This window comes from Equus przewalskii, chromosome 17 (genome assembly GCF_037783145.1).
Source record: "Equus przewalskii isolate Varuska chromosome 17, EquPr2, whole genome shotgun sequence".
Taxonomy (NCBI): Eukaryota; Metazoa; Chordata; class Mammalia; order Perissodactyla; family Equidae; genus Equus; species Equus przewalskii.
The window spans coordinates 80,882,053-80,906,924 of record NC_091847.1 but is presented as its reverse complement, the minus strand read 5'-3'; the positions used below and the strand labels follow the sequence as shown (position 1 = coordinate 80,906,924).

At 48.5% G+C, this 24,872-nt stretch overlaps 2 protein-coding genes across 10 annotated transcripts in view; one reads left to right on the top strand and one right to left on the bottom strand.

Annotated features, from left to right (window-relative positions):
* Positions 1 to 2,879: 2,879 nt before the first annotated feature.
* On the top strand, positions 2,880 to 24,789 carry FZD5 (frizzled class receptor 5). 3 transcript variants are annotated; one of them, XR_011528898.1, is made up of 4 exons: positions 2,915 to 3,047; positions 3,208 to 5,031; positions 9,596 to 10,033; positions 15,259 to 15,962. XR_011528898.1 is itself a non-coding variant. In XM_070581807.1 (3 exons), the coding sequence occupies exons 2-3, from the start codon at positions 3,319 to 3,321 to the stop codon at positions 23,661 to 23,663; spliced, it is 1,881 nt and encodes a 626-aa protein (XP_070437908.1). In that variant the 5' UTR covers positions 2,880 to 3,047; positions 3,208 to 3,318; the 3' UTR covers positions 23,664 to 24,789. The 3 variants fall into 3 exon arrangements, 2 of the variants coding, with proteins under 2 accessions (XP_070437908.1, XP_070437909.1); XM_070581807.1 differs by lacking the exons at positions 9,596 to 10,033; positions 15,259 to 15,962 and adding an exon at positions 23,496 to 24,789 and having other exon boundaries at positions 2,880 to 3,047; XM_070581808.1 differs by lacking the exons at positions 9,596 to 10,033; positions 15,259 to 15,962 and having other exon boundaries at positions 3,208 to 9,384.
* Positions 14,238 to 24,872, bottom strand: part of CCNYL1 (cyclin Y like 1) — a 35,565-nt gene continuing 24,930 nt past the window's right edge. For all 7 annotated transcript variants that reach the window (XM_070581809.1, XM_070581814.1, XM_070581810.1 and 4 more), the window contains 3 exons: positions 20,950 to 21,116; positions 17,426 to 17,588; positions 14,238 to 16,264 (listed from right to left, as the gene is read on the bottom strand). In XM_070581809.1, coding sequence (XP_070437910.1) covers positions 16,148 to 16,264; positions 17,426 to 17,588; positions 20,950 to 21,116 — 447 coding nt within the window. In that variant the 3' untranslated portion in view covers positions 14,238 to 16,147. The remainder of the gene's footprint in view (positions 16,265 to 17,425; positions 17,589 to 20,949; positions 21,117 to 24,872) is intronic.

Sequence of the window (24,872 nt, the reverse complement as noted above, 5' to 3'; positions counted from 1 at the left end):
CCATGGACTAATAAGTAACTTCAAGCAAGTCATTATGGTGGCAGTTTCATCTGGTTGTTGTAGGAATTAAATGAGCTACTGTAAATGAGTTACTTAGCACCCTGCTTAACGCGTGTTAAACAATCAGCACATTTTAAACTGCCTTTAAATTGAAGTACTATATATTTAAAAGCAAAAGTTCAAATGATACAAAAAGCTACACAATGGAAAATAAGTCTCTTTTGGCAAAGTTTTCTATTGTTAATACTACTACTATTAGTGATCTCCAAGCAAAAATAATATTTCGCTGTTAAGAAGAGAGAGGTTTACAAACTAGTAGATAACATGGTTTGATTCAGAACCAAGTGAAATAACACAAGCATTCTAGCTAAATTCCAGCGTGAGTGATTAACATTCTCCAACTTCAAATACTTTTTATTATTAGCCAGCACTTGTCGGTCCCCAATAATACACGCGTTGCATAAAGGGCACCAAAGGAGACAGCCCTCCCTCGGCATGTTGGTCGCCACATTCTTTCCACTGAGGGCTTCCCTATCTGTTTGATTGCTATTCCACAGCTCTTGGACTCCCACGACTTTCAACCCTGGGATGTTTGCAGACCGAGGGCCAAGAATTTCCAAAAAATAAAAGAGATAAAATATGAACACCTGTAGAATTCCAGGGAACGAAACACCTAATGTACATTTTAAACATATTTATCAGTAGTTTTGACGTTGGTGAAGCTATTGATATTCCCTTTAAATCTGAGGCACATATTCCTCACATATTCCTCATTATTTCCCACGAAGCCTTGTTGATGAGCAGGAGGGCGAGGTCTGCTCTGCCCCTTAGTCTCCCAGTCTGCGCGAATCGTCAATACTGTAGGCTACCGCAGCCCTTCAGTCCGGGGTCCTCCAAGTCCTCAGGCCCTCCTGCCTTCTTTCTCCTTCTTCCCAGTGGAAAGAAGGGGTGGGGAGTGGGAAACAATACAAACCCTCTTTGTAAGCGTGTGAATGAATTTCAAGTATGCTAAACACCTAATTAGAACACGTAGAAAAGAGGCATTTTAGGACGTTGGAAACGCCGCGTAACAACCCATCTGGGGAGCGCCACAGTGCGTCCCGCTGTGGGGGCGCCCACAGGTCTCGCCGCTGGCCGGACCGCTCCGTGCGCCCCCGCGCCCCGCGCCGGTCCACGGGTACGGGCGCGCGGTCCCTGGTGTGCGGGGGCGGCTGTGCGGTGCACGCGTGTGCGTGGGGCACCCCAGGGCGGGTGCGTGGTCCTCCGGGGGGGGGTGCGGGTATGAGGTGCACGGGTGAGCGGGCGGCACCTGGGGACGAGTGTGAGGGCGCAGGTACGCGGCCCCCCGGGCAGGGGCGCGGGCGCGTGCATGGGTACGCGGGGGGCACCTAGGGGCGGGTGCGCGGGTGCGCGGCGCACGGGTACGCAAGGGGCACCTGGGGACGAGTGTGAGGGGGCAGGTGAGCGGTCCCTCGGGCGGAGGCGGGGGCGCGGGTGCAGGTACGCGGTGCCCGGGGCGCGTGCACCGGCACGCTGGGGGTACCTAGAGGCGGGTGCGCGGTGCACGAGTGTGCGAGGGGCACCCCGGGGCGGGTGCGCGGTGCACGGGTGCGCGGTGCACAGGTGCGCGGGGCGCACCCCGGGGCGGAGCGCGCCCACGGCAGAGACGAGTGGTGTGCCTCCTCTCCGCGAGCGACTTGGGAGCCGCTGGGTTTAAACTTCGCGGACAAAGGACTAACCCCTCTCTCGCCCTCCAAAGACAGAAAGCACTTTCTTGTCGCCACACTGTGGTTTTGTTACGAGACGCGAAGGTGAAGCTCTGGCGATGCCGCTGGTGGACGCGGGTTGGTGACAGCTGGCGATGCGTGGCCCAACTCCGGGGTCGAATCCGGGCTCGCCGCGGAGCGCCCACCGCGTGCGGGTCCCGGACACCTGGGAGGCCCCGGGTCGGGCCGTGGCCGCTGGAGACGTGGATGAGCTCGTCTGGTGGGGTTTCCTCACCTGTGCAAGCCGCGGCGGGACCGCGAACCGAGGGGTGGCGCGGACGGTCAGCGGCCGTGCGGCTCAGCTTAGGGCTCGGGGGCACCGCTTGTCCACTGGGCGCACTGGCGCGGGCGGCGCGGAGGGGCAGGCGCCGGGCTCCTGGCTCGCCCCGCAGGAGTGACCCCGCGGGAGGGGAGCCGGAGGGAGGGACCCCGCGGGAGGGAGCCCACAAGAGTGACCTCGCGGGAGGGAGCCCAGGGAGAGTGACCCCTGCGGGAGGGAGCCCCGAGGGAGGGACCCCGCGGGAGGGAGCCCGCGGGAGGGAGTCTCGAGGGAGGGACCCCGCGGGAGGAGCCCGCAAGAGTGACCTCGCGGGAGGGAGCCCCACGCGGGCGCTCATCCAGGACTCGCGGGGCACCCCGCCAGCGCTGCCCAAGGGCTGGAGGCCAGATTAGCGTTTGCCCCGCCCCCGCCGCGTCCCGGCCCGCGATTGGCTCACGCTCGCGGCGCCCGCTCTGGGCGGGGCCTCGGGGAGCCGGGGGCGGGGCGGTGCGGAGAGCGGGACGGGGGCGGGCCCGGGGGCGTGTCCGCAGGCGGGTCCCGCGGCCCGGGGGCGTGGCGTGGCGGGCCCGGGGCGGGGCCTCCGGCCCTAGAGGCAGGTGACCCGGCGGGCGGGCGGCAGAGGCCGGTCAGCCGGGCCCAGACGCCGCCGCCGCCGCCGCCGCTCGGGCGGGAGCTGCGAGGAGCGAGCGCGGGGAGGAGCCGAGCGCGCCCGGAGGCCGCCCCGCCCGGAGCGGCGGGCCGCGGAGCCCCCTGCCGGGGAGCGGGCGGGACGGCGCCCATGCCGCGCCCGCGGGGCCCGCCCGCCGGCCGCAGCGCGCTGCCCCGCCCCGGTGCCGCCGGCGCGGGCATGCGGGGGCGCCCGGAGGAGGCGACGGCCAGCCACCGGCCCGCGGGCCCCGCGCGCGCGGCGCGGCCCCCGGTCTGAGCCGCCCACCTGCCGCGGCGGCCCGGCGTCTCAAACTTCGCGGCGGCCCGAGCGGAGCGCAGCGCCGGGACCCGAGGTGAGCGCCCGCCCGCTCCGGCCCGCGCTGGCCGGTTGGGCGCCCGGGGTCGGGGCGCGCGGGCGGCGGGGCGGGCCTCGGTGCCGGGCGGGGCGGGAGAGCGCGCGGGCGGCCGCGGACGCCCCCTAAGGGGTGGGCGACTCTGTCCCCTCTCTTGAAGGCGCAGCCCCGGAGCCCGCCAGCCGAGCGCCGAGGCCGCGCCCCCGCTCGGCCGTTGGAGAGGCCAGGAGCCAACAGGTTGCGGACGCCTGGGCGCCCGGCGCCCGGGGGCATGGCGAGGCCCGCGCCGCCTCCGCTGCTGCTGCTGCTCCTGGCGCAGCTGGCGGGCCGCGCGGCGGCCGCCTCCAAGGCCCCGGTGTGCCAGGAGATCACGGTGCCCATGTGCCGCGGCATCGGCTACAACCTGACGCACATGCCCAACCAGTTCAACCACGACACGCAGGACGAGGCGGGCCTGGAGGTGCACCAGTTCTGGCCGCTGGTGGAGATCCACTGCTCGCCGGACCTGCGCTTCTTCCTGTGCTCCATGTACACGCCCATCTGCCTGCCCGACTACCACAAGCCGCTGCCGCCCTGCCGCTCGGTGTGCGAGCGCGCCAAGGCCGGCTGCTCGCCGCTCATGCGCCAGTACGGCTTCGCCTGGCCCGAGCGCATGAGCTGCGACCGCCTGCCGGTGCTGGGCCGCGACGCCGAGGTGCTGTGCATGGACTACAACCGCAGCGAGGCCACCACGGCGCCCCCGCGGCCCTTCCCGGCCAGACCCACGCCCCCGGGCCCGCCGGGGGCGCCGTCCGCTGGGGCCGAGTGCGCCGCGGGGGGCCCGTCGGTGTGCAAGTGCCGCGAGCCCTTCGTGCCCATCGTGAAGGAGTCGCACCCGCTGTACAACAAGGTGCGCACGGGCCAGGTCCCCAACTGCGCGGTGCCCTGCTACCAGCCGTCCTTCAGCCCCGACGAGCGCACGTTCGCCACCTTCTGGATCGGCCTGTGGTCGGTGCTGTGCTTCGTCTCCACCTCCACCACCGTGGCCACCTTCCTCATAGACATGGAGCGCTTCCGCTACCCCGAGCGCCCCATCATCTTCCTGTCGGCCTGCTACCTGTGCGTGTCGCTGGGCTTCCTGGTGCGCCTGGTCGTGGGCCACGCCAGCGTCGCCTGCAGCCGCGAGCACAGCCACATTCACTACGAGACCACGGGCCCGGCGCTGTGCACCGTCGTCTTCCTGCTCGTCTACTTCTTCGGCATGGCCAGCTCCATCTGGTGGGTCATCCTGTCGCTCACCTGGTTCCTGGCGGCCGGCATGAAGTGGGGCAACGAGGCCATCGCGGGCTACGCGCAGTACTTCCACCTGGCCGCGTGGCTCATCCCCAGCGTCAAGTCCATCACGGCGCTGGCCCTGAGCTCCGTGGACGGGGACCCGGTGGCCGGCATCTGCTACGTGGGCAACCAGAACCTGAACTCGCTGCGCGGCTTCGTGCTGGGCCCGCTGGTGCTCTACCTGCTGGTGGGCACGCTCTTCCTGCTGGCCGGCTTCGTGTCCCTGTTCCGCATCCGCAGCGTCATCAAGCAGGGCGGCACCAAGACGGACAAGCTGGAGAAGCTCATGCTGCGTATCGGCGTCTTCACGCTGCTCTACACCGTGCCGGCCAGCGTGCTGGTGGCCTGCTACCTGTACGAGCAGCACCACCGCGAGAGCTGGGAGGCCGCGCTCACCTGCGCGTGCCCGGGCGCCGACGCCGGCGCGCCGCGCGCCAAGCCCGAGTACTGGGTGCTCATGCTCAAGTACTTCATGTGCCTGGTGGTGGGCATCACGTCCGGCGTCTGGATCTGGTCCAGCAAGACGGTGGAGTCGTGGCGGCGCTTCTCCGGCCGCTGCTGCCGCGCGCGGGGCCCCAAGGACGCGGGGGCGGCGGGGGAGCAGACGGAGGCGAGCGCGGCGCTCACGGGCAGGACCGGGCCGGGCCCCCCCGCCGCCCACCACAAGCAGGTGTCCCTGTCGCACGTGTAGGAGGCGACGCCGCGGGGGCCGGGGCTGCGGGAGGGGCGGGTGGTTTGGCAGCTCTGCCAAGGTCACTTCCGTATACCCTCCCGGTTCCGATGGCCCTCCTGGGGCAACGTGGAGAGAGATGGGGCTGCGACAGGGAGCCCCTGTCCCGGCACGTCTCGGAGGGGCACAGCCCGAGTGTGCTCTTCTGGTCGGCATTTCTGGCTGCCTTCTTTAGGGGAACCCTGTTTTTAATTTATATGTATTTGTCTCCATTTTTAACTTTGTTGCATTTTGGCAACAAAATTTACCTTTGTTTTGGGGGCTTTACAGTCCGAAGGTTGCCATTATAATGAAGGTCCGCCGGTTCAGGGTTCTTTGCACTGTGTGCTGTAAATTGGGAAAATGGATTTCCTATACTTGGGTCTTTAAGAAAAACCACACACAGAAAGGGAGCCCTGGCAGTTTGGGTCGCTGTGGGTGGGAAGCTGTCGCTGCTTTATCAGCTTGTCTCTCCTTCCGCTGCTGCTCCAACAGGCTTTCAGGTGAGGTGGTCCCTGTTGGTGGTTCCTGTTAGGAGAAGCCCCAGGTCACACCAAGGAGGGGAGCAGAATGAGGTGGGGCCCCCCCAGAGCAGCCGTGTGGTCCTGGCTTTGTTGAGCAGGCTTCCCTGTGTTCTCTGGAGTGCTTGTCTTCAAGAACTCCATTCTTGTTCTTGCTTTTGCATTCTTGTTCCTGCCAGCGACAGAATTGTCTCGAACCAGTTAGAGGTGGCACATTGCGGAGTGTCTGGTGTGAATATTTGGAACCTAAGGGATGGCCACTGGCTGAGCTTGAGTTCTAGGCTGGTCAGAGGGCAGCTTTGTGCCAGACAAGGAGTGGGTGGTTCTTAATAGGCTTCAGTGATCCCAATTTTTTTTAATAAAGAACTGGTGTTACAATTTTAGTAAAAGTAAACCCATTCCCTTCTTCTGGAAGTACTTAGTGAAAGGGGGCTTCTTTTCAGATTTAAGGACTAATATGGGTGTATCTCCAGTAAGTAAGTAGATTTCCAACACTTGTTTTACCGGCTCCACCCCCGTCCCACCTCTTTGATCATGTTAAACGGTCTTGTTGCTTTTCTTAGTCTTCCTCTCCTGCAGAGCCGTGATTAGAAGCCACACCCGCCCCTGAATGAGGTGCTGGACCCGGGGGAGGGAAGCCGGCTACCTGTGAACAAACACTGGCAGTAATGAGCGAAAATGAGTGTCCCTGGACTTTGGACTAGTTTATAGCCAGATATGCGAAAAGCAGCAAGACCTTGCTCTCTGCAGTCTCTGGAAGCAAGTGAGACCGTGACACACTCGCGTAAGCTTGTAAAGTAGGGATCTGTGTACTGGAACAGCAGGAGGAGAGCTGTCCCCACCCCCACCTCAGGGTGTTTTCCTTTTCCTCTTCTGAGAAAGCCTTTATTGATGAGCACACACTCGCACACGAACACTGCTGTTAGAGAATTCTGTTTGCTTTCCGATCTGCTTAACTGTTCCTTCTTTCATATGGGAGAGCCTATGTATTGATGAACACACACGCGCGCACGCACACACGTTACTTTACCCTTAGAAAATCCTGTTTGCTTTCCTAATCTGTTTAACCATTCATTCATGAAGAGTGTGAGGCCATTACTGGGGAATGGGGTGACACTGCATTGTCCAGCAAAATACCCATGACCGGGACTGAGTGGGGACTACATTTAAGAAGCTAAAATGGCAAAAGCAATTAAGATTTGAGAATGCCTCCCCTAGAAAACAGTAAGTCTAGGGGCACTTGTCTTCTTTTACACCGAAGTTGGAAAAGTAAGATTTAAGCCCAGGTCAGCTTTTACTTCATGGATATTAAGTAAACAAATGCATAGTTCCCACAGAGAATTTAAACACTTTGCTGGTAGGGAGAAGCCTGGTATTAGAGTTCCAAGGACTCTCGAAAGCTGTTCACGTTTTAAAAAAATGCACTGCTCTTACACGCTCACCCTCCGAATCAGAGGTAAACTTTCAGTGGATTTGACAAAAACCCGGTACACAGCTGTAGACCTTCTGGCACATCTCATTCCTCTACTCATTCGGAAGCTGCTTCTTAGCACCTTGAAGTAGATCCCTGCCTGAGAGACACTTCCTCTCCTGTCTTTCAAATGACGATCTTCTTGATCACCGTGACCTCATCCCTCATTTCTGTGTCTTCCCAGAAACCACGTGGATTGTTCTGCTGCCTTCAGTCCTTGTGCCTAACTTGGGTTGTCCCCCTTCCTTCTTTTTCTTTGTGGAGGAATCTAGAAATGATGTACAGTGTATCTAAAAGTTGTGGGATGAAAGTGATTTAATTCTTCATTTTAAAGAATTGATTTTTTTCATTTTGGCAACATGCCAAACCTGAAAAGGCCAACCAGTTTACTCTGAGAACTAAGACAGGTTACCAAGCCAAGGAGAAGTAGTGTAGGTGTTGCTTCTTGGCGTGTAGTTCCAGACCCACTTTCAGAGCCGCCTCTGTTTCAGTCTCTGTTCTCATCGCCCGCCCCCCCTTCCCTCAGATAAAACACACTTGCTTCCCCTGGTCGTACTAACATCAGCCAGCCCACCCAGGGGAGAGGAGCTGGGTCTATTTATGGCCACCCCCTATTTCCACCCCATGCACTATTTCCCCCTAATTTTCATTTTTATTGTGCAAACACCCTATACTGAAAACAGTTATGAAGGGAGAGGTCTTCACAGGCAGCTTTGTGAAGTTGGAGGGGACTTAGGGCCCAGTTTGGTCTCACCTGTACAGCTTTCAGGCCACAGTGTCTCATTTCATAGATTCGGGGGTGAAGATTTAGAAGGTTGTCTAAAGGAACTAATGTGACGTCCCAGTGAACCGGTTGACCAAACTTTAGAGAGGTCGTTTTAATTTATATTATTTCCCTCCTCACATTTTGAAGTTGTCTAAATTGGCTGAAAATAATTTTTCTTGGTGCCTTATTGGTTTATCCTTGCAAACCTTTGTCATATTTTCATGTGACCATTTCCAATGACGGGCCTGTGTGTGTGTGTGGTGTGTAATTGTGCACATGTACCAGCTTAAATAATGTGCCGACAGCACTGTTTCCAAGTTGGTATTCATTAGGCTGTTTCCTCCTGGGCCAGGGCTGTGCAAATCCTGACACCGGCCGTCAGGAGAAAACCTCATGGATCCCACACGGAACCTTAATAACAGCATCCGTGACCTGCTCTCTCGAGTACAGAATGGGAACCCCAGAGCTAGGAAATGTAGCTGTGTATTTTAATGAACTGCTACCCTGCTAAAGAGGCTTCTCTCCCTTTTGTGCTCTGCAGAAAGACCAAGGGGGGTAAGAGGGACAAAGCTTTGAATACCTGCTTTCTGTCACCAAATGTGGCAAACAGGACGGAGAACATCACAAATCCAGGCAGGTGCGAGGTACAGCGCTGAGAATTGCCTGCTCCCCTGCTTGCCCTTTCTTACCTCCACAGTCCAATCAAGTGATCCTGGGAAAGAAATATGCCTGGGTTGGGGAGAGTGGTTCTGAAAGAAAAAGCTACCGTGACATTAAGCAGGGCCATGTAAGTAACTAAGTAATGTGACTCGGAATCCTCAAAAGCTTCTAGCAGCTTGATGACAATTACAGGATTTATTTCAGCCAGGATAATGTCTGTGGTACACCATTTTAAGACAATATTACATCATGTTACAAACTGTATGTATAGTGTGTCCGTGTGGTGGGTGTGTATATACATAATATATATTATATATCTGAGAGATTTAGTGACTTTTGATACGGGTTTGGTGCAGGTGAATTTATTACTGAGCCAAATGAGGCACATACCGAGTCAGTAGTTCGAGTCCAGGGCATTCAATATTTTTTATGATTTCAATATGCGTATAGTGCCTACCCCACGCAGTATTGTCACTGTCATGTCAAATCCAGAACTCGCGAATCAGAGCCAGCAATATTTTATTTGTAGACAATCAACTTGAATCTGTAAATTATTACTGGCAGATGGTTATAATTCTGAATCCATAAAACTAACGAAAGGAAACCCAGAGCATCTTGATAAGTTTTTGTTTTTGTTTTGTTCCTGGAAGTCAGTAGAACAGCTATGTATGTGCTTATGTTAGTCTGAAGATACTTAATTTGCTGACCCTATTATTTCAGATAAATTTTGTATGTATTGTATTTGTGGGAAGGTAAAATAATGGTTTGAGATTTTTATCAGATATGGAGAGTAGTTATTTATGAAAAACAAAGAAATGTCTATTTTTGTTTCTTTGTTCCCAATTAATGTAGATAAAATTTAAAGTACATTAAAGCAATGGTGAAGAAAACACAAAGATGCTGTACACGTCTTTTTCTCCTCACACATTTATGGAGAAACACTGCTTTCTAAGAGTATCTGGGGAGATATGTGGATTCTAACTTCATAGTCAGATTTCTCAGAGGTACTTAAAATATAAGTGGCAATGTTTTTATTAAGAAAATCAGCGAATTCCGGTCACCAGAAGCAGAACTAATGAAGACGTTTTACTTGAATATACTTCATAGGCTTCTCCTGCTGATCCTGTGACTGTTTCATGACCCACTTGAGGAAACGAAGGGAAGCACGTGAGAGAGACCCCGCCTGAGACGCAGTAGCCTCATCTGTGCCGCGTCCCGAACCTCCTTGGATAGAGGGGGTGCTGTTGATCTGTGTGTCCGCTTGAGGGTCAGACACTCCCACAGCCCTTTCTCCTTCAGCGGTTAGATCCACAGCTTGGTGCTAAGCTGTAAATACAAGTCGGGGAGCCCAGATAAGAGGATATAAGTTGATTTAGAGGTGGCACCTCCCTGATAATCTGGACAGATGCTTAGCAGACCTGAGATTCTGTTGTCAGAGTACTTTCTACTGGCTGCTGCTTTGGCAAAATGCAGATCGGCCACCAATCCACCAGTCACCTCCTCGTAATGCCTGGTGTGTCACGTTCTCCAGCAATGCTCTGAGGTGTAAGTATGTGGGAGAAGTTGGGTAATTAGGAGGTTAAAATGTTTGGGGAAGTGAGACAAATCCAGCAAGAGGTGGATAACAATGTGAGGGTGTATAATTCAGTGTCAGAGTGAGTGCTCTGACCGATGCGAGATTGGCGCGTGAGCTAGGGCAGCTGGAGAAGCAAAAAAGGAGATCCAGCAGTGGTGCTGGATGCTGGCAGGAGAGCAGTGCACCTCGCACGGACAGGACACTCGTCGGCACGCCTCGCCCGCCTGCGGCTCACCCCAGTGGAACAGCTGGAGCGAAGGGACTGGAGCTGGAGAGAGGTGGGCCCAGTGTCACTGCCAATGATGCTGCTTTAGAGATTTAGGGACAGAGCTCTTCCTTGTCCTGCATGGAAACAGCGCTGAGAGGCAGTAGAATGGTTAGCCACATAGACTTGGGAGCCAGACTGACTGGGGTTCAAATCCCAGCGCCAGCGTTCACAGCCACGTGGTCCTGGACCTGTGCCTTAACCTGTTAGGACTTCAGCTTTCTCATCTGTGAAAGGAGGGAAATAACAGTTCTTGTCTTATGGTCCAGAGGACCTAAAAGATTAAATCAGGGTTAGGCCAGGTTAAGGTACAGAAAGTGCAGAAGCAGCAGCTGTTCAGGCATGCAGTGCGAAGGGAATTGAATGACTAGGTTTCAAATTTGAGTCTGCATAAGAGTCATTTGGGGTTCCTATTAAAAATGTAGATTCCCAGGCTTCAGCCTGAGGAACTGAGATTCAGTAGGCCTGCAGTCCAAGAAGCTGCTGCTGCTTTTTGGTAAACTTTATTCTGGAATTATTTTAGATTGATAGAAAAGTTGCAAGGATAATTCAGAGTTCCTCCAGACCCCTTACTCATTTTGCCCTAATGTTAATGTAGCATCATAGTACACTTGTTTGTTACAATTAAGAAGTCAACCTTGGCACAGTACTATCAGCTCCAGACTGTATTTGGATTTCACTAGAGTTTCCACTGCTGTTCTGTATCTGTTCCAGAATCCAATCCAGGATTCTGTGTTGCGTCTAGAGAAGCTTTCTTTTTCATATATTCACTTTCAACTGACGAGAGACAGGTGGCCTAGGGACCACATCTTGAGAAACACTAAGACGGTAAAAGACTGAGCAAAGTCGAATTGCCCCATCCCCACACTGGGGAGATGAATGCAATTTTGAAACAAGGGAATAAACTGGTGGAGGGGAGGGAGCTAGGTGATTTTAGAGTTGGGATGGAATCCCCTCCAAGCTTAAGAAGCGAGGCATCTATTCCTACTGCCAGATGAGTGCCAGTGAGTCTGGGAGTTTGGAATGTAGGGATGCTGCCCAGGCTGAGGAGATACATCTAGGGCTGTGGGCAGGTCAGAGAGTCAGCAAGTGCAGTAAGTACGGAACACATGCTTTTGGGCACACAGGAGGCCTCAAATAGGCGGTTAAAGGGGATGACGAGGGCCCAGGTAGCCTGTGAGTCATGTAAAACCTGTATTTCCTGGAACCTGGAGGTAATGCTTTGGAAATCAGGCACTGCCCCATTGGACACTGGCAGAAGGTCAAGGAGGGCAAAGGCCAAGATGATCTTGAGGGAGGGCCCTAAACGGGAAGTGGACAAAACACTGAAGCTCTGCTTTTGGAAGAGTTGGTTCCCATAGGGAGGAGATAAAGGGGCCACCATCTAGGGGCTATACGAGAAGGTGAGTAGAATTGAGAAGGTAACATGAATAGATGTCTTAAGAAAAAGCTAGCAGAATCATTTGAGGTCTGAATACTCTTGGTATCTTCTTGAGGACCTTAGGTTCTGATGGTATCACTGAATTTAATCAATTCAATTACTTAGCTCCCTTCACAGCAGTTAGAATAATCTAACCTATTCCTTTTTTAAAGAGAGTTAACCTTTTTTTATTTGACTCTGGATTCCTCTTAATTTCTGTACTGTTTCACTTTCCTAGTTCTTTCGGCACCTTAGAGATCTAAAATACAAACTGGTGCTTTTTTTTTTTAAACATTTTATTTTTCCTTTTTCTCCCAAAGCCCCCCAGTACATAGTTGTGTATTTTTAGTTGTGGGTCCTTCTAGTTGTGGCATGTGGGACGCTGCCTCAGCATGGCTTAGGCGAGCAGTGCCATGTCTGCGCCCAGGATTCGAACCAGGAAAACTCTGGGCCACCGAAGCAGAGTGCATGAACCTAACCACTCGGCCACCAGGCCAGCCCCAAAACTGGTGCTCTTAAAATTTATTTCCCCTTAAGTGCATGTTCTCCTATCTGCCAAACCCATTTAAAATAGTTCAGTGGAAATTGCCTCAGAAGCCAAACAGCTTGGCACCTGCGTGCCAGGGCAGCAGGCTTTGCTCAGGGCTCCTAGGTCTTTGGTGTTGCTTCCTGGCAGTGTCAGGCAGACCAAGTTGGGAAGTGGCTGACCGTTAAGACCTGAGGTGATTGAATCCTTGTTGATAGATGCCGTGTGTAATCTACAGATTCTGCATAGAAACTAGCATCTACCTGGGAGATTTCTCTGCTGGCTATCAAGTGCTTTTCCAAGTAGCTCCATACTCACCAGCTTCCAGGTGAAGGAACAGTGTAGACATTTGAGATGTGGTTGGGGGAAGGCGTCAGTGATTTTAGCTATCCTACATGCTGTAGCTAAATGTTTCCCCAAAAACTGCATAACCTGAATACAGAGTGAATTGAAAAGTAAATACTGGTGTCAGCATTTTTTTAATCAAGGAATAGTCTATTTATAGACATAGGAAAACTAAACCAAGAAATGAACCTTGATTCAGTGCTGTTGGGTTTCAGTAATGTACGGGCAGACCAGGTATGTTACCAGTAAATGAAAGAGCCATGATGGAACCCAGTACAGCATGGAAGAAACTTCTCTTTAACCGGAAACGTTGGGTCCTACGTTGTCGTCTTAGGATGAACCATAGGAAACTGCTGACAAGCAACCATTTTTGACCTACAAAAATTGCCATTTCATTTGGTTCAAACATGTATTTCAGACCTTTGTCTTTTCCTTGTAATGAAAACTTAAAAGTTCAGTTCACAATATACCAGAGTTAAAATTTCATTGAGGTCAGTATTCCAGTAGGAGGAAACACTAAGAATAAAAATAAGTCTGAGTGGAGGTAGTCAGGTATTTTATAGTATTAGAACTATGGGAGCAAACCCTTCGCAGGTGTAATACCTAAACAACTGCCAGGTCACCACCCCACTGGTAACCAGTTTCCAGGTCCTGTGACATTTGTCAGAGAACATGCTTGCTTTCTGTGATGTTTCCACTCTTACCCTAGGTTGACCCAATTTCCCATTTATCAAAATGGCTGTATTACCTTCTAGAATTAAAGCAATTTTTAGTGATTCTACTTATTCCACCAATTTGTTCTTGATATCAGAGTCATGTCCAATGTCTCTCCCCCAAACTTTTTAAACCTTTGACCCCTCATATTTGTCAGCTTAGTAACTGGCATGTTACTAGAGGGTCAAACTATCTTATAAATAGTGATTTGTGATTTTCCCTTCTAAACTTAGATCATTTACCTTAATCAGCAATTTATCAACAACAAAATGATCAAAGATTTGACCTCAGGTGGTGAAACATGGATGAAATACAGCAGTACTCAGGATTTACTCAGCATTGCTTGAGTGACTAGGGTCTGAGTTTTAAACAAACCTTATGGAGATTTGGTATATTTCTAACTGAAATGTAAGTCTGAAAATAGCATTTTAAAGTCAAATTATGTGGCTTGTTTAAAGTCACCCTCCTTCCAGAAGCCACAGTTCCAGTTCCGCTTCTTCCACCGTCTCTCCTGTTTAAGTGCTGCAGAGCCTCAAGTGACTATCCTGATACCACGCTAATCCTACAGCACTCCTGTCATTCCTTTCTCTCTCAGGTCTTTTACCTTCCAGTGTGCTTTTCTGTCTTGACACAATAACGAACCATTCAGAGATGCCTTCTAATGCACTATGCCTCTGAGTACTGTGGCCAGTGATTAAGTGAATAAATTATCTTCAGGTTAAAAAGAGCATACACCCAAGAAATAAATGACCATCATACCTAGCAGCAGGGGTAAAACCAATCTATGAATGGTCAGTCTGGAAATGCTTCAAGACTCCACTAGCAGAGCTGACTGAAACCATTTTAAGTTAGGCAGAGATGTAATGCTATGATAATAGAAATGTTACAAACACAGTAGCCATATTTTAATTAAAATAGAGTTTATTAGCTTTTCTTTTAATATAAACATGAGAAAGAAAAACCACATAAGTTGTAGCATTCTTTTCAAAATAAAACTGCAATCAATACTTGAATCTCCAAACTCCATAAACAATGCTTTTGAGGTGGTAGATTGTAATATTGTATATACCATTATCTATCATTTATGTCTCTGTCCTTTAAAAATGATGGAACCTGCAGTATAATGTGAAGCCTTGCTATATTGAAAGTTTTCCTGGCCCAGAAGTGCTTTGTTTTACAAGCCAAATTCTTAGGATTACATTTGAGAAGGTAGGAGAACAGATTTCACAGGTTGAGAACACTAATCTTTTTTCAGTATTTCAAGTTTAGGTGACATTTTACCAATCTCTTGAAGGTTGATTACTTCACTCCCTATGCTGCACAGCCTGAGATAAGGGCTCCTCTGGTTTGTAAGTTTCCTCTTAAACGGCAGGACGTCGGACGGGGCAGCACAGCCAGGTTAACACGTGGGATGGACAAGCCGTTTCCCATCACCTACTTTCACATCACTACAATTAGGGTCCAGTTCCTGCCAGCTTATTACATGTGAATTAACACTGCTCTTCATAATCCTCCTTTCCCAAACCTAGAGAAAAATTTAGGTGATCAAATCAGGTAACAGCACAAGCCCTACAAAGAACTATTTTTAAAAGAGGAGGGCACATGGAGACACAAGGCATCCCTAAAGTCTGGTGCAATTTTAAGCTTTGAGATTTATAGAAGTATAAATGCTACAAACTGACAAAGCACCATTTGAAAAGTGAACTAAATTTCTTTTAAACCTATTTAGTTTTATAAATTTTAAATATTAAACTTTCAATTTTAATTTTGTTTCAGGCAATGTTTGCCAATTCAAGAGGGGCTGAAACAAAAAATTAAAACTAAAAGCTTAGTATTTAAAATTTACAAAACTAAGTAAGTTTAAAAAAATTCCATTAACCTTTCAGATGATGTTTTGTAAGCCTGTCGCATTTACCTCCTGCAGCAGCGTTCCAGAGGCCCCGCGCTCTCCATAAAGCCTGAAACTGCACCAGCACTCTCGGGACACCTGTCTCAGGACCGGCTCGTTGTCACTGGACCACCATGTTGGCTGGAATTATGGAAATATCTTTTAATACATCTATCTAACGAAGAGGAAAATCATCAGAAAATGAAAAGCACCATTATAGTTCACGAGAAATGCAGCATGGCCCCAACAGAAGTAGATAATAACCAATACTTCCTCTGTTTATGATCCCAAACATGCTAATATGCTAATAAGTAGTGCTGGCAAAGAATGTGAATGACAAGTGTTATTCAGCAGCTTTTTGGTTTAAATTGATTGCCAATAATGACTAGCAGCTTCAATGACACAGTAGGGAGGAAGAACCTTCAATACCTAACAAGGCTACAGTCCATTCCTAAGTGGCTTTACGAGGTGTTAGGAGCCCCATGTTTCCCATGGTAATACTGCACTGATTCTAAAGGAATATGCAGCAATGTGGGGGGAAGGGAGGCAAGAAAAATAGAAAAAACATAAAACTTATATAGTTAGTGTCTTTAAAGTCTAAAAATTTAAACTATTAATTAAAAAACCTCACCTAGTTAGCTATCAGCCTACCACAGTATGCACATATCTGTGTGTGGGCCGGTAGCTTTTGCTTTGGAGTGGTTTTTGTAAGTGTTTACATTAAAAAGGACAGAAAAGTGTGTTGCATTGACAAGGTCCCATTCTTTCCTATGAGCATAATCCTTGCTGTCCATAAGTCTCTTGAATTCGATGTCTTTCTTTTAGGTGAAAATACTAACTTTGCTGGTTTTTGAGCAGGAGAGGTCCTATTTCTCCAGTCCTTGTAGATGAGGGGTTCATGATGTTACAACCCCTCCTTTCTCCCTTAAGAGAGGATGGCATTAGAGCGCTGAATACCAACGAAATTATCAGCACTGAAAGACCTTCTCATGGCAGCTCTACACAAGTCTTTGTATTTGTCTTCACACAATCTGGAAATGGCCTAGGAAAGTCAATCAAAGAGAACACAGGTACAATTAAAAAGGGTTCTAACTTAAAAAAAAAAAAAAAAAGCATCACCAATAAGCCACACATCCACACCCTCGGATAGTTCATGGTCTCTGCTACTCTGCATAGCTGAGGTCTGCACTGCCAGGCTCTGGGGATGTTACTTCCTGCCAACTCACTAAGGTAAAACCCTTTAAGGGCTATGATTCGATTTCCAGAGTTATTTAAAAATTGGGTTCCCAAAGATGTCAAAGGTATCGTGATAGACTCCTAACAGCAACACCATGTTACCTGTACACTTGTTCCTTAAACATAATGAACATACACTTGGCCAAAATCAGTGTTTGCTTAGCTATTCAAATTCTGTCCAATCTTCATTAGCTGTTACATACTCTGAGCAAAGTTTAACAAGGCAGCTGTGTGCTGGACTTGATTGGAAGCTAGGAGAAGTCTAATGACTGAAGCACCAAAAGGTGCTTTTCATTTGCACATTAATTATGGTAGAAAAGATCTTATTCTAACACACCCTCAAGGTACCACAGAAAGTGTCAATTTTAAATGTGTCCACCTCAGTTGTGAATAAGTTCATTGCATACTCATCAAAAGTCATAAATACTACTTTGTCCAATGTACCTTATCATTTCCACTAAAAAGCCATGTACCTTCTACATCCAGTATTTGAAACACATACATTCTAAGTGGAGGTCTCTCAGGTTAGCTACTAATACTTGTCTAATAAACTCATGGGGCTGAACTGTGATATATGTAGAAAACAAGGACATGAATTTGAAAACTGAGTGTAAGGCAGTTAAGAGTGGTAGGCAGATTGTGTGTGTAGATAGTCAGGATACAATCCTAAGAAATTATTCATGTACGGTTATTAGGAAGGGTAGAGGTTCAAACGGAAAACCATTAAGAACAGATTAAAGATATTCTGAATTACAATCACAGAAGAGATATAATTTATTTTTTAATGTGGTACCCGCATATAAGCCAGAAAAGACACAGGAAATACGATGCCAAAGAGTTAATAAGCTCTTCAGTGTGTTAATTTTAAAGCTTTCCGTTTTTGTAATCACTGCTTCATATGACTTAGGCACAGATGCTGGCTTTGGTCACCAAAAGAAAACCCCACTTAGTGATTTCACAGGCTTACCTCCAGGTTCTGTGCTCTTTCTTTGCTCAGAGGAGCAAACAGAAAATTCAGGTTGTTGTCATCTGCTAAGGAGCGAAGGTCAAAGTAGTATTTGGCATAAACACTGGCAGGAACGTTAATATTAAACTGAAGTAGCTCCAAAAAATGTCTTTCCATCTCATTCCTAGGGGAGGAGGAGATAATAAAACCAACACAGGACAATTTTAGTCAACTGGGCTATTTTCAAAAATATCTTCTAAGCTACTAGGATGGCTCTAAATTCTGTTTTGAAACAAATAAAGGCTAGCAGCTGGATGAATATACTAATGGTCAAACAAGGTGCAGCTATTTGTGGTCCTTTCTGCATCCCCGCAGTCCAAGTTGGGACCAGGGGAATAGGTTTCGGCCCTCTCGCATGCTCGTGCTGTCGACTAGGGGGCTCATTCTTCAGAGCTCCATTAGTGCAGCTGGCGATTCATGTGCCACGCTCACTCACAAGGCCCCACTATAGTGATCAGATGAAAGGAATGATGTATGCTGTTTATTAGCTCTGAAGAACTTGCAGACATTTTCACCAGGCCGATAACAGGAAGGGGCTTATTGAAGTAGAGAGAGCCAACAAAAGGAGTGGGCGCATCACCACGGCAACAAATGGATCCATCGAGAGCCACTGCTATTATCTCTGAGGGGGAAAAACTCTTGAGGCAACAAGGATTTATCTCAAATAAATAAATAAGCTACATTTTATGGGAAACGGAATCCCCCCCCACCCCGCACCGCCCAGTGCATGGGGGGGGCTATGTCAAAGGGCATAATGCAAGTTTCTGCTCACCTTAATCTTACTGGGGTGAGAAATTGTTACTATGATAGGACAAGATGCACTTTTTAAACTCGGGAAGGCAGAAAGATTAAAGATTGATGTCTTGGCTCGATAAACCCACTTTATGATACGAGCTCTGTCTGATGGAGCACTGGACTCACAATGCAAACAGTGTTTCTCCCACAATGGGGATGCGACCCTGAGAGGCTCGGCCTCCAGCACCCCTGTCAGAACAGAATGTGAACACACCCTCAGGGGCGAGTTCAGTGAAGTGGGAGAGGAAAACGCTGGGAGCAGTCCTTTGCTACGGGAATATACAGCCATCACTTGCCAAATGTTTAAGTAAATAAATATAAAATTAGAGTAAGTCTTACCCTTTCACAATAATCCATTTAGACAGTTAATTATATAAAAATGATAAATACCTGAACAAACATGAGAGTCTTATTTTATAACATATTTGATTTCTTGGTTTTAAAGTTTTAGTAGATTAATAATTAATAATATTGACCACTGGATAGGTCCACAGAGGCTTGATGCCTTCCTGTATAGAGGACAGTCAGAACACAAGCAGAGATGAGGTTTTCTCATTTGTTGAACTTGAAACCCAACTGAACCTACTTCCATAATTAATTTCCTGTTCATAGGACTGTAAGTCTATAGAAATGTAAATCAGATAATGTTTTGATAATCAGCTAATCAGGACTTAATTTACTACAGAAGTAAAGGCACTTCACTATCCCTTTTATATTTCCTCCACTAATACATTTTAATTGTGTAGAAATACAGTACTTCATAGGATTAACATGTCTATTAATAGTGGTTTAATCACTGAAGCAAAGTCTCATGCCTACAGAATACGCATCTTCTGGGTTTTTTGTTGTTAAATGGCAGGATGGCTGAATAGCATATCACTTACAGGCATAGCAAATTTTCTGAATAGCAGCTGCTCAGTTTAACTTATTCTTTTGGAGGAAAATATATTCTAACAAGACATATAGATGTTGGAAAGTTTTAAGAAAAAGCTGATAGACACCAATTTTTCAATTTAGACTCAAAATGAGACCATTACAAATAGGAGTTAACAGCGGGGGGGACAAATGTACATGAAACGCTTTGTTGTAAAGCTTTCCAATTTCCCGAGATCATAAACAAGAGCAGTCTGTCACCAACGGAGACCCTGGGGTTTCTCTGTTCACACACGAAGCATTGTCTCCAACAGTCTTCCTGCAGCTGGAGACTGCACCACCACTCCTGGAGCTCATGGCCGGAAAACTCCACACATATCCCAAGTTAAGACTAGAACCAGAGGCCCGGTCAGCACAGTGGCAGGTTTTAAGAAAATTTCAGCTGCCATCATGGCAGGACTGGTGTTCATGATGACAAATTTTCCTTCCTTCAAGGGACCAGTCTAAAGACTGATGACAGTGGTGATCAAAGTCACTTTAGCTTCTTCAACTTCCAAAAGTACTTCCATTCATTTCATTCGTTATTTGCCATCAGACTGTTGCTAAGACGCTACCAGCAACACCACCATGACCACTCAGTTTACACATTATCCAAGTGGGCATTTTCGCCAAAAGCCACTTTGACAGCTACCAACCATCACTGGTCCCTCCTCTTAGTCACAAGGACTCTCACTGCAGTTGTAAATATGCATTTTGCTGATTCTGAATGAGTCTTATCTACAGTGATGGTCAGACGAAACAAAACAAACTCTTGTACTACCCACCAGAATCTTGATCTTCCTGTGCTGTTCAGTAATCAAGCAGTGTTCTTTCACATTTTTCTAAAGTCACCCACAAAGACATTTTCACCATCAAGTGGGGACTTTGAGAGTCTGCTGGAAATGCCTCTTTGGCTCATGCTGCCTGCTGCCCTCAGGGCCCTGTGCAGCAGCCAGGGTGGCCAGATGGAAGCCCTCGTTAGGTGTGGTGTTTCACCCCCACGTCAGCATGCCACCTGTGAGGAGCAGCCTCACAGCTAACCTAGCATGCAAGTGCTGCAGTGGCTGCCAAGCGCCCCAGGAGACTCTCAAATGGAATGGGCACTGGGTGATGCCCAGCGACACTTCTTGGACTGCCTGAGAGGTAGGAGCTTCCTAACTCATCAGACCCATTTTTAAATATGCGCAATACTCCTAATAGGGGAAGAGATAGGAGCACAGGGGCCTGAAACCTTTCCATGTGGCTACTTTTGTGTCATGGTTTCTCTAACACCACAACTTGAGATGAAAAGGAAGGAAAGACCAGCAAAAGCAAATATACAATGTGTGACTCAGGCTGAGGTTATAACCTTCTCAATAGCCTAGAGGCCCTACAACCTTAACAGTGGTCACTTATTTCAAACGTTAGACATGTGTCCCCTTAAAAATGGACCAAAACTGGTAGACAGCTTTAAGAAAGCCATGAAGATATTTACTGTACTACGTTGTTCTGGTAGTAAGCTTGTAAAATGTTTGCCAAAACTCACCAGGAAAACACATTTCAATTTATCAAGCACATTATTACAGTAACACATGAAGACCTATCAATTAATGATTGGAAATATGAATTGTTACACCACAGATGGGTAGACAGGATAGAAAGGAGTATGTAATTTTCTGCCTATTTCAGTTCTCTGCACAATGTAACCTTTAAAAATATTTCTTAAAATTTCAACTTTATGGGAGCAAATGAGGTATTGAAAAATGGTTAGAAAGTTCACCAAAACCTTACAAACTCACATGTCCTCAACTGTAATGTCCTTGAGGATCTGGCAGTAGTCCACATTCCATACAGCCTGATCGTCCCAAACCTTGGAGGCAAGAAGAATGGCTCCCAAAACAATTCTTTTCCAGTTAGTGGGACAAATGTCGATCTCAGCATAAGTTAAAAGCCTTTCTAAGTAAACCTGCAAAAGTAGAGCACTGGTCTTTGATTTTAGTTCAGTTTAAGTGCCGTAATAAGAACTGTTAGGAATGACAGGGTTGTTTTTTTATTCTTAGGTTGTACAGAGACTTTGCTCGGCCAGCCAAAGCCAGAGGCCAGGTCACAGTCCTAAGTCAGAGTCTTGCTGCCTACCCTGCCCATGCGAATGTCCAGCCCAATTTTGGTCACAGGAGTGAATGGCCATCTTAGCAAAGGGCAGCCTGCAGACACGCACAGAGTTACTGCCTTCCCACAAGCAAAGGGCAAGACACACAGCCCAGTGTAGATTCAAGTTGTTAACTTGAGTGCCAACCACATGCAAGGAACCATCCCTGGCTGGCAGTTATGTGATGACTTTACCTAAGATTGGAAAATGTAAAACCCTGGCAGTACTGAGCACATCTTATCTTCTTTTCACGGTAACTAGTCCTTTTGTGGTGCGAGCTGAAGATAAAAACTAGTGGTCAGGGGAGCCTCCCAGTGGTTGCTGTGTGGCACAGCAGGACAGGCAGTACAAACGGGTGCGTTTGAGAAGTCTTCACAACTGTCAAGTGTTCCCATATTTAGTGCCTTTTTAAGGAACACACATGCACACACAGGACAGTCCATGCAATATCCCATCTGTCACATCTCCATGATCATTTCATGGTCATTCCTTTCTGTCTCACATGACCTGCAGCTCAGTCAGTTCTGCGGGTTTGAAGTCGGCAACAGAGCTGCAGGTCTTGGCCTCCCTGGGCCTCCTCCAGACCTGCCAGGCCATTGTGAGGAGATTTCAAGACTTCGTTTACATGTATCAAATGTCCAGTCTACAAAGACCTGGGCGAAGTTAATAGCTGAGTAAGGATTACAGAGGTGAGCTGTGATTTGTTGTTGCAGAGGGTGCTCTGCTGAAGAGCATCTGTGCCCATTTGACGGAAAGGAAAAAGTCCAATTTTAGAGAGTACGTTTATTGTCTGCGGGTTAGCAGACCGACAGCTCAGATTTGCCAGTGTTCTCCCAACTCAACTGTGTTTTCAAAAGCAAATGGTTACAGAATATTTCGTGATTTGTGAAAATCTGCTCCCATGCCCCAAAACTCAGCACTCTCAGGTATCGTAAGAGTGAACTTCCCTGAAAGGTTCAATTTTCTACTTTATGGGAATAATTAGAGGCGCTCATACAACACTTCAACCTCTCAACCTCCCATCCCCTTCCTGGCAAACTTGGTATGTGCCGACACTAATTTATTCCACTTGCCCCCGTGTCAGGGGAACTGAGACTTCTCTTTCTTCTCACTGAAGCTAACTCTTCTACCAGTGAAGTTGATCCCATTCCCACTTCTGCAGAACACTGTTCCCACAACTATCTCTTTTTGGAGAATTTTTCCCTCTTGCCAGACTTTCCCCCCATGAGTGTGTTTACATTTCCCATCCCACCCCAAGAAGCCCCAGAATGCCCCCTCTCACTGTGCTCACAGTAAATGCCCCGCTGCTTGCTTCTCACATCCCATCCTCTCAGTAACCCACTTTAGTCTGCCTCCTGCCGCTATCACTCACTGAAACTGCTCTTGCCAAGGTCATGGGTGCCTTCGCACATGCAAACCAGAACTCTGCATCTCCACTCTCCACCCCCAGCCTTCCCTAACAACGTAAAGGGCACTGCCATTCGCATAGTTGTTGAGGCCAAACACCTCCACTGGAGTTAGCCCACTCTGATCTGTTAGCAATTCTTGTCATCTCTGCCTTCACTGGTAATCTGAGCGCTTCCTCTTCTTACTTGTCACTTCTTACATGTATCACTGTCACTGCCTCCACTGTGACTCCTAACTACAGTGTACTGCCCCCAAGGCAGCCCATATAGCCTCTTAAATAAAGGGCACTTCGCTCTCTGCTCAAGATCTGCCAAAGGTTTTCGACCAAACAAATAAAAATTTAACTTCTTCACTAGCCTGCAAGCTAGCAGGCCCTATAAGATAGGCCATTGCCCTTCTGTGACCTCACCTACACTCTTTCCCTCATTCCTCACTCTGACCACACTATTTACTGTTCCTTCAACACACAAAACATGTTCCCGTCTCAGAGTCTTGCACTTGTCCCCTCTGCCCGTAATGCCAGAGCTCCACATCTTCCACAGTTCAGTCAGGTAACGGTTCAAATGGGACCCCATGAGGAGGCTCCTCCTGATCATCCTATTTAAAATACAAAGCCCCTCTACGCTCTTTAGCCCTTCACCCTGCTTTATCTTCTTGGTATTTACTACTACCTGAAACAGTCATCTTTTTAAAAACACTCATTTAAAAAAAATACTTGTCTTCCTCACTAGAATGTAAGCTCCATAAAGGCAAGACCTTTATTCAACCTGTTTTCTCCTCTCTCCCTAGCACCTAGAAGACGACACAGAGGAGGGAGCCAGTGGTATCTGCAGAATGCACAGCTTCCTGGCAGCATTTAGCATTCAGACCACACTCCCTGGAACCTCTCTCATCTGGCCGTCTCTTCACCACCCTCTTCTGGTTTTCCTACCCCTGTCGCCACTCCTCTGGGACTGATCCCTGAAGTGCTGACAGTCCTTACAGATCTATCTTCTATCTACTTTTTATTCTACACACTTTCTCTGCATTGGAAAAGCTATTCTTAATTCCCTACCTCCACCTCAGATTCATTCTCCAATTCCACATATTCAAATGATTACTAGACACTGCCACTGCGCTGTCTCACAGGTGCATCGAGCTAAACTTGCCCACAAAGAACTCCTCCTCCAGCCGGGCATGACCTGCTCTCCACAGGGAAGCACTATCCCTGCCTCTCTCCAGCATGTGCCAAGCACTCACATGGCTCGTAGCTCCATGAAAAGGCCTGTGTCAGATCCGGCGCCCATGGAGGTCTCTCTACTCAAAGGCCCAAGCCTCCTCTCCTAAATTCTAACTGGATACTAAAGGAGTAGGCACTGACCTAAGTATTCTCTCCCTCCAGACCATGCAGCTGACTTTCTCCTATAGGTTTGCTGTAGGGAGGAATAAAACAATCCCAACCACCTCTTACTAGAATACGATTTATTACTCAAAGTGATAAAATCTTATGATAGGAATTCTGTGTGGATGACACAAAGGTCCTTACACAGCTGTAGCTTACCAGGCTAACTAGTAAAGCCTTTCCAAGTCCTACTGGCTCTCCAATCCTGGGCAACTGCACAGGCAGGCACAAGAGGAAAGCAGGGGTGGATAACACCCATCACCCAAGGAAGAGAGAACTTAGGGCAGCAGTGCTCAGTCAGGACACACCTCAGAACTGCCGAGGAATACAGCCTGGGACGCAGCTTAGACCTGCGTGGAATCAGTCTGCCTGTGGACCAGATGGTTCTGTTATTGCCCCCATCTCACCCTACCAGCACACCGGGTGGGGTGGGGGTGGGGTGTGTGTGTGTGTGTGTGTGTGTGTGTGTGTGTGTGTGTGTGTGTGTGTGTGTGTGTGTGTGTGTCCTGAGGTGTGGAGGGGTGTGTGTGTGTGTCCGTCCTGAGGTGTGGAGGGAGAAACCAGAAATCTCTCCTGCTGCCTTTAATAGCAATTGTTTTGTGATGAGAAAAGCAATGGTAACATTTTAAATCATAATGATTAAGCTTGAATGTGTGTATTTTACTTTCCTTTGATGGGTTTCTCTTAATAAAGCTCTGATGATCATTTGAGGAACTTACTTTCATTTGAAAACCAGAACCATACCCTGTGTACAAGACAGAAATTTCTAAAGATGCTTTATGAAA

What these genes read in the sequence shown, in the direction of transcription:
- FZD5 (XM_070581807.1), top strand. Translation starts at nt 3,319, where the DNA reads ATGGCGAGGCCCGCGCCGCCTCCGCTGCTGCTGCTGCTCCTGGCGCAG. An exon ending in CCGCCGCCCACCACAAGCAG is followed by an intron (nt 5,032 to 23,495) that starts GTGTCCCTGTCG and finishes CTCTCTCCCTAG; the next exon opens with CACCTAGAAGACGACACAGA.